Source organism: Sinocyclocheilus rhinocerous, unplaced genomic scaffold (genome assembly GCF_001515625.1).
Source record: "Sinocyclocheilus rhinocerous isolate Xijiao unplaced genomic scaffold, SAMN03320098_v1.1 scaffold181, whole genome shotgun sequence".
In the NCBI taxonomy this organism is placed as follows: domain Eukaryota; kingdom Metazoa; phylum Chordata; class Actinopteri; order Cypriniformes; family Cyprinidae; genus Sinocyclocheilus; species Sinocyclocheilus rhinocerous.
In genome coordinates, this window is record NW_015638952.1 from 11,031 (window position 1) to 20,289 (window position 9,259).

At 36.7% G+C, this 9,259-nt stretch overlaps 1 protein-coding gene and 1 pseudogene across 3 annotated transcripts in view; one reads left to right on the top strand and one right to left on the bottom strand.

Annotated features, from left to right (window-relative positions):
* The window catches only part of LOC107750287 (protein FAM111B-like), a 13,820-nt gene extending 9,677 nt beyond the window's left edge, over positions 1–4,143 (top strand). For all 3 annotated transcript variants that reach the window (XM_016565602.1, XM_016565603.1, XM_016565604.1), the window contains one exon: positions 1,513–4,143. In XM_016565602.1, the coding sequence (XP_016421088.1) occupies positions 1,513–3,345 (1,833 nt within the window). In that variant the 3' untranslated portion in view covers positions 3,346–4,143. The remainder of the gene's footprint in view (positions 1–1,512) is intronic.
* Positions 4,144–4,239: 96 nt separating this feature from the next.
* LOC107750293 (sperm flagellar protein 2-like) overlaps positions 4,240–9,259 on the bottom strand; it is a 24,381-nt pseudogene continuing 19,361 nt past the window's right edge.

The following is a 9,259-nucleotide window of genomic DNA, read 5'->3' on the forward strand; positions in this document are numbered from 1 at the left end:
CCCCCCCCACCCCTTCCCAATTTTTTTTCTTCTTGGATTTACACGTTTTGCGTGGGCCATACTTTTAAGGTCTGAAAATAACGAAATCACAATTGAGACACTGTCATGCTTCATCCCGACTGATTTAATTGTGTACTAACAGAATAATGCACAATAGGCTATAATTTTAATTATTACCATAAAGTGTCTCTGTCAGAAGAAAAATGACTGTAGAATTTGACGCTTTCTAGACTTAAGGCAACATTGTTAAAATAACGAAGTGAAATTATTAAAGCAAGTTACAAATCTTTATTTTTTAGTGAATTGTTGGCCTTGTGGAGATTAAATGTGAGCCAAAATCATCACAATTAAAAGAACCAAAGACTTAAACTACTTCAGTCTGTGTGCATTGAATTTATTTAATACACGAGTTTCACAATTTGAGTTGAATTACTGAAATGAACTTTTCCACGACATTCTAATTTATTGAGATGCACCTGTGTGTGTGTGTGTGTATATATATATATATATACACAGTATATAAGTTGCCCCATGTATCATCAGCCTTAGTTGAGTCTTCTGTTTTGATATTTTAGAGTTTCACCCCTTCACTTTTTTTTTTTTCTGCGTCATGGCTGATTTGTAAATTGTAGCCACCACCCATAAAATTGCTTTATCCATTCTCATTCATTTCCTATGGTGGTCATTTTTGACCGCAAACAAATCGTTTGTTTTTTTTTTTGGGTATAACCATTTAGCTATTTAGAATCAAGTCCAATCAAGTTTTTGTGTGTGTGTTCACGTAGCAAGTGCTGCTGCAAGTCACCAGGTTTCGTACCATTCTGATGAAGTTAATGTTAAATTTGTGAAAATTCAAAACACTTTTTTTCTATTCTAAAATGACCAAACACAAGAGAGTGAAGACATCTTTTATGGCTAACTGTCATACGTGTTCATGCTTGGAGTGAATGTCAGCATGTTGCGAATCATGATGCAAGCATGTTGTGAAACTTCACAATGTGGAAACACAGAGGACATTTTACTTTTCGCATGAGCTTTACAACGTGCTTGCATCATGCTTCACAAAATACTGGAGTTTGTCAAGTGAAAGCACATATGACAGTGAGAAGCAATGGTTTATTAGTTTATAGTAAAAAGTTTAAAATTTTAAACATCTATTGTTTTGCTTCAGAGGACATAGATTCATCCACTGGGATCATATCCATTCCTGTCGTGTTCACTGTGTAGTTTTTGAAGAGTCAACTTTGAGGGTCCTGTACACTTTATACAGACTCGGAGATGGATTATTTTTCTAAAAATATTAGTGTTCATCTGAAGAAATAAATGTGTGTGTGTGTGGCGTGTGTGTGGCATGAAGATGAGTAAGTGATGAAATAATTTTTATTTTTGGGTGGAGTTTCCCTTTAACACATACTAATAAAACAAATCACCATTTCATGACAAATGTTTCTTCAATGGTATTCACTTGAATGTCTGTTTGTACATAATAGATTGTTTATCTGAATTTAACAGAGAGCAGAAGAGAAAGAACACACTTTCAGGTTTCGTTTCGACACCGAGTCTGATCCAGTTTTTGTGTCACGTAATACATCCATGACTGTGCTTGATGCCCTTGGTGCATGCGACACTTTCTGTGTGAATAAGAATGTAAGCGACGAGAAGAAAGAAATAGTCATCCTGAGAGCTGATGGAGCTGCTGTGAAGACAGACTTCCCCTGCTGTCTTATTAAAAAACATGAGATCTTAAAAATAACCTTCATCAAAAAGGAAAAAATAACTGTTACAGCACAAGAGACACAAAAAAGACTTTCAAGGACAGACCTAGTCACATTTTACATTAAAACGACAGGAAAGAAGAATATGAAATTCATAATGAAAAATAATGAACTGAGAGACAAAACGGAGTATGTTTGTGTTTATGCATTCAAAGGAGAGGAAGTTGAAACTGCTCTTAAGCGTGATGGACGATTCAGTGATACAATTTACCAGAAACTCTGTGTCCTCACTCTGGAATCTAGAGAAGGAGAAAAGATGAAAAAATCAAGGTATGAAATGTCCAACCTTGTTGAGCATCTTGAGAAGAAGACATTTCAGATAATTGCAACTGGTGACAAACGGCCAGATAACCAAAAGAAACAAACTCAAGTCAAGACTGAATCTATTGAAGCTTCAGCTGCTGATTCAGCACAAAATTACCCAGGCCAGCATCCCAACAGCACTGAACAAAAAACAATTCGAGAGAGAGAGACAAATTTCGCAGATCCTTCAACTATAGGGCATGCAACACAGAATACTTATGGAAATGCTACTGGTGATTCTGGAAATTCTTTTTCCACTGACATTCAGAAGTTTCTCGAGTCTCTGTGTGAAGATGTGTTGAAGAAGCTAAAACAGCGAAAGAACCCCCAAATTCAAAAGTTCATCCAAGAAGAATATGACAAAGGTGTTCAATGTTTCACTGAGGTGAACAAAGTGAGGCAGATCATGACACTCTCTGACTCTGTGTGTTTGATTAAAGTTGAGGATTCTGCCAGTGGAACCGGCTTCTTAGTCTTTGACAAATTCATCCTCACTAATGCTCATGTTGTTAAGGACTGTGTTCATTCCCCACCAGAGCATCCTCGCACAATTAAGCTTTCAAAGACTCTGACGGCTGTATTTAATTATGAAGTTTCAGGATCTGTTGCAAAAGTTCTGTCAGTAAAAGATGACGTTGTTGCTTATGGTTATGAAACGAATGACAGGCGCAGATTCCATGATTTTGCTCTTCTTGAATTGGAAGCTGCACCTGAAGACTGTACTGAATTGTTTGAACGCTATAAGCATGTCTCCCCTCCTAACCGTGGTGGGATCTACATTGTGGGACATCCAGATGGTAACATTAAGAAGATGGACCCTTGCTTCATCATTGGGAGTGAGAATCAATTACAAAATATAAATAAACACATATCCGAGAATGTTTCCTGTCCATATGTAACATGGCAATGTTGGCCGTATCTACATCAGAACCGGATCACCTATAACTCTTGTTTATTTCATGGATCTTCTGGCTCCCCAGTGTTTGATGAACACTGCTGTCTGATTGGTATGCATTCTGGTGGCTTTGACTACAATGAAGTTGAGAAAACTAGGAGTGTTATTGAATTTGCCTATTCCATGCCATCCATCATGGATGCTATTGTCACACAGGTCAAGACAAGAAGTGACATTTTAAAATTACTTTATAAATTTAAATCTATACATGAAAATTTTGACCTTGGGCCCCTTGAGGATACATGTGGAGCAAACGTGCCTGTAAATGAAGAAGAACAGAGTGAGGAAGTTAAAGCAATGGAAGTAGATTAATGAAACTCCTTGAGTCCTTGAGTACTGATTGATTTCTGTAGCTACCTGGGAAATATCTGTCAGAGACTTGTCAATACCATTGTGGATTTTTATTTTCATATTTTCATGTGAATGGTGTGTCCCTGAAATCATTCTAAAAATCGGAAGAGATTCTGCATGATCAGCTTAATTTACTGGACGTAAAGCAGGAAGTGAACCTCTCAGAAAATCTTCAAAAGGTTCTTCAGAGCAGAATATGAGTGTAAAAGGGTTCACTGAGGTGAAGAATCAAAGCAGCAGCCTAAAAATCTGACTGATATTTGTCAATGTCATTATGGGACAGAATGATATTCAAATGATTTTTAGAGATGATTCATATGCAGAAGATCTTATTTTTGATAATTGGTTATAGAATAAAGCACTATTAGGCCTGCTGGGAACTGAAGGATTTTCTGATAATGATTTGTAAAATCTTATGGTTGCTTGTGGGTCTGTCTCATGCCAAGAGAGCAAAACAGTGAACATTATTCATTTGGCAAAGACCAAAGAAGTTATAGTTCAATCTTTATTGTATATTCTTTACATTTTTATTCATATATACTTGTGTATTCATATACATGCTCATTTAACAAATCATTCACTCATATATTCTTTATACTCATTTTATATATTATTTTTTACTTTACATTTATGTTGATGTTTTAAAGTGATTTACATTTTGTTTTTGTTGTAAAGGATCATGTTCAAGCTTCCATTTTAACCATCTTTGAATCACACAAATACACCAAATTAACCAATATGAACTATTGTAATGAGAAACAACAATACACAGCTACAATCAAATGTGTATCTCCACTACAATAAATACATTTAGAATTACCATATTTGAGTTTATTGAAGGGTTGTTACCCTCAGATCAGTGTTCTGTTCATGATTCATTTAGATGTAAATGACATTTTAATATACCATATACGTTTATTACATTTACATTTTTTTATTCCATTAGCATGTACCTTGCCTGAAGCATGTATTGGTGTTGGTTCGTGTTGTTTTGATTGTTTATGATGTTGAGAGGCTTCTAAGAGCATCAGTTTGTTGGGCTTGGAAAATTTTGTGAATGTCCTGTACATAAAAAAAAATGTAATCATAATAAAAATAATCTTACTGAACCTCAATTTATCCTATATTTCCTGTTTTAATATAAAGTGACAGTTCATCCAAACCAGTATAATTTTCTGTTATGCAGAACACATGAGAAGATATTTTAAGTTAAAGATCATTGTTATGTTATACTCACAGGAAGCAGGTACTGTGAGGATCCTTCCATTAGGTCCTGCAGAAAGGGATGCTGTATGGTGACAGAGAAGTGCAAAGCAAATCACAATTCTGAAAACAAAATAACAAATTACAAACGCAACAACAATTCAGAAAACATTATAACAAGTCAGAAAACACAATGAAAAATTAGAAAACAAAATAAGTCAGAAAACACAACGACAAATCCGAAAACAAATTAACAAGTCAGAAAACACAACGACAAATCAGACAAACCGGAAATAACAAACCAATGATTAATCCCAAACCAATGGCGCTGTCTCAAACTATATCTACCTCTTCCGGTTTGTCTGATTTGTCATTGTGTTTTCTGACTTGTTATAGTGTTTTCTGAATTGTTGTTGTGCTTTCTGAATTGTTATTTTGTTTTTTAGACTTGCATTTGCGTTTGTAATTTGTTATTTTGTTTTCAGAATTGTGATTTGCTTTGCACTTCTCGGCCACCGTAATGCTGGGAGAGTGGAGAAAGGAATCTTCTCCTCACCCTTAAAACCCAACTCCTTAAACACCTTCAGCAGCTCCTGAACACACAACACCACATTAAATACAGCTCCATGCAGACCCTTTACACCATCTACTGATCTACAGAAACACGCGAATCTGTTCCAAAAACTAAGTGAAATATTCCAGTGAACATCTTCTGGCACAAAGATTACACAAATAGACCTACATTTATGAAACTGTTATAAATGACTAACACACACACTAAGTATTTTTGCCATCTTGCCATTTTAAATAGAAATGCTTCCTATTTGTTTATATTTTTCATTAAATGGTTCAAATTAAGGATTTTTTTATTTTGGTTTCTGTTATGTTCTACCTCTCTAAATTCATCTCTGCTCCTGTGGTTGGGCTGGAAGTGGTTCAGATGTGAGGAGATGTGATCATCTCCATGACTCGGAACTCTGAGCACGTCATCGACAGACACGCCCACTTCATCAGACTCCACCCCTCTCTCCTCCTCTTCATCAGCGTCACACTCAACTCCAGCAACCTCCATATACAGCACAGACTACAGCAGGTTTGAAACAAAACCAGAGTGAACCACATGAAAACCCATTTCAAATTTCACAGTTTAAGTAATACATTATTTTTATGCATTACAGTAATGAGAAAAAAAGTAAATTAAACAAGATTAATGTGCGTAATTGAATTATAAATGATGTCACAATGCAAATAATAAAGGTTCTAAAAATGACAAGTTCTCTTCAAGCTCTTCAGCTCAGAAGAGTCTGTTAACCATGTCATCATACTGTGTGTGTACCTGTGTGAGGGGGCTGGTGTGTTTATAGTGCAGTGTGTGTCCGATCAGGAGGCTGAGCGCTCTGGTGAAGCCTTGAGCTGGTTCAGGATGGCAGCAGAAATACAACAGCATGCTCAGATAGTCCAGCATCAGTGGAGAAGTGTGTGTGCTTGCAAACAGACTGAAGAAAAACTACACAGAAACAAGAAAAAAACAAAACACATGCATGTTCATATACAGATTAACTGATCAGAAAAGCATTTGCAAAACATCATAGATGCAATCAAAGTTAAAGAAATAGTTCACTCAAAAGTGAAAATTTACTGAGAATTTTATTACATTCAAGGTCAAACATGCAGCTTTTCGCTTTTCACTTCACAAGATGTTAAGTGATGGACTGGAGTGGTGTGGATTACTTGTGGATTATTGTGATGCTTTTATCAGCTGTTTGGACTCTGACGGCACCCATTCACTATAAGGGATCCATTGGTGAGCAAGTGATGTAAAGCTATATTTCTCCAAATCTGTTCCCATGAAGAAACAAACTCATCTAGATCTTGGATGGCCTGAAGGTGAGAAAATCTTCAGCAAATTTTCACTGCATTAAAGGGGTCGAATTATGAGGAATCAAGTTATTCTTGATCTTTTGAGATCTTTAAGAAGCTTGATATACTATGAAACCACTTTGTAAGTTCACAATACATCTTTGCAAAGAGGCTGTTACTGAAGGATGGGAGACGAGATAAAAGGAATAAATTGATATGACCCCATTTAAAGTTTAAAAAAAAATCCTTTAAACTGCTGCATTACCTTCTTAAGATTAGCTAGTCTGTCATAGGGCAGAGGTTCAGTTGGGTCATCAGGGACAGGAAGATCTCTTTTACTGGGAAACCACAATTCAACCTGATTATAAAACAAAATATGTTAAATTGAACTTGTAGGCACATATAAATGTAGCAAGATTATATAAATGAGGCTTGCTTTCATTCATTTTAATTGTATAAACAGCATGCAGTTGGAATAAAATTAACTATAGAACCATATTTGAACTACTAAAATGCTGTAAGAGTGATTGTACTACAAAAATCTGTTTGATTTTATAGGTCTGTGTGTAGTTAAATATTTCAGTGATGCTCTATGAGTGTAATAAACCTGTGTGTATTGTTCTTGTCTGGTTCCTGCTGTGTCGACGCCTCTGTTGCGCTGAAGGGTTTTTAACAGCTGAGTCTGAGATGGAAACGGCCACAGCAGAGCTGCACTGAGCAGAAACTGACGCCAGTCCAACATCTCTAATGCACACACCAACTCATCAACCTACACACACAATAGCACATGTTATCATGTGAGTACAAACAGGCTTCGGCAAGATTTTGTGGGCAAAAAGGTCCATTGTCAATAATGTATAGCGAATGAATGAATGAAGCTCTTTCAAACCAAGCAGCTTTCTGTTGGTCAGTGCTGTGAATTCAAGTGACAAACTTGAACCTGTTGTGAAATTTGTGTGGGGATTCCTAGTTGTGTGGATTCCTATTGAAATTTCAACCATGAAAATTGCCATACAACAGTAAATGTGACGCATCTCAAGGCATCATGTCATTTGACAGGATTCTTTTTTGTCAATTACATTGCCTTAACTTAGCTCCTAATAGGATCTCAAGATTGTGTGTTCTTCACGTTTTGTTTAGTTTGGAGTTCCATCAAACTGATTTTGAATCTCAAATTAATCTTAAATGTATAATTTTCTGAATATCATTTATGCTAAATATATTAATGATATTAGTTACTGTAATTTGACACTTTTTATCATTATTGATGGTGTAGGAAACTTTTTCCTCGTCGAAGCAGAGACCAGGAGACGTTGGGATCTTTCATACAGAAGTTACTCTTTATTGAGGACTCGCTGTGTGTCGCTGCAGTCATCCAAATCTGACTCTAGCTCAGCACAGTAGAGTTTATACCTTTCAAGGGGGAGGGATACATAGAGGTGGAGACAATCTAAACAAAGCATGCAAATGCAGTACAGGAATCAGCCCGTTACCAGAATTTCCCCAGCCCTGATCTCATCAGCATAACAGTGTCATTCAAATACATAGGTGCTAATCCAATCAGCCTGACAGTATCGCCCATACCTTCACATTATCATAGAGACAAAGGCACAGCTGTGCCTTGAGCTTAGCATTCACCTTTAACTTGGGACCCTGCCCAATGGTCAGGAAGTGCATAAAGACAAAAGGTTAATGTTTCAGACACCTGGGCTGCCTGACTTGATCGTCTTAGAATGTCATCATCTTTACCTCAAAATGTAAAACACAATGTACATAACTTTTTCAGTTTATATACTATTACATCTGAGCCTAGATATAACATTTTTTAAATTTGTAATCTAACAGATGGCATTAACGTTACAATCATATCAGATCAAGTCTACTTTTATAACTCAAATATAATCACTTGACAAGCAGAGTCTCTTTTCCTGTTTGGAGGTATTGGAAGTAACCAAGCCAAAGCAATGGAGATGCTTTTAAAATGAATAAATTTCACACACTTCCTTATGCAGTGGTTGGTTGGTTGGGAAAGGTGGGGAATTAAGTATGAATTTTTGCAACCTAAGACACACAGCAAACCATGGAGGAGTTTATAATTTAGGTTAGAGCTGTACCTGTGAGGGAGTGATATGCATCCAGGGTTCAGGCAGGACATCACTACCCATGTGAGGAGAGGTTAACTCATGCAGAACTTCAGTCAACTCATTACTGCACACCAGACCTGGACACATCACACAATGCACAAAAAACATAATACAGTTACATTACAGTTTTTGATAAATTATTCCTTTAATTTTCAAAAGACAATCAATCCGTGGCATTTTAGTTTATGGTTCTTTGAGTAATGCTGATTCTGAGCAGTAGGTGCTGTCTTGTGCAGCTGAGCACAGAGGATGTGCAGCTGTTGAACAGTCAGAGTGCTGTTTTTGGGCTGCTCCAGCAGGGATCGGCGTGGAGCGGGCGACGGATCAGTCTCCATCCAAGCAGAAATCCGCGAGCAGCACCAGCTCATGATGGATCTGAACTCCATTCTCAATGTGCTGCCGCACCAACTCTGTCAGCTGGTCGATACTGGTAAACAAACGCAAACATATTAAGCACATATACATTTATGAACATGTGTACAGTATGATGAGAAGCACATAAGGTATTTTTGGGTAAATGTCCTGAAACTTATTAAGAATATGTCCCAGTCATATTGTCATGCAGAGTGAACTTATTTTGCAAAACATTTATCTTGTTTTATATATAATTCCTTCAGTTTTCTCTCTGTGTGTGTGTGTGTGTGTGTGTGTGTGTGTGTATATATATA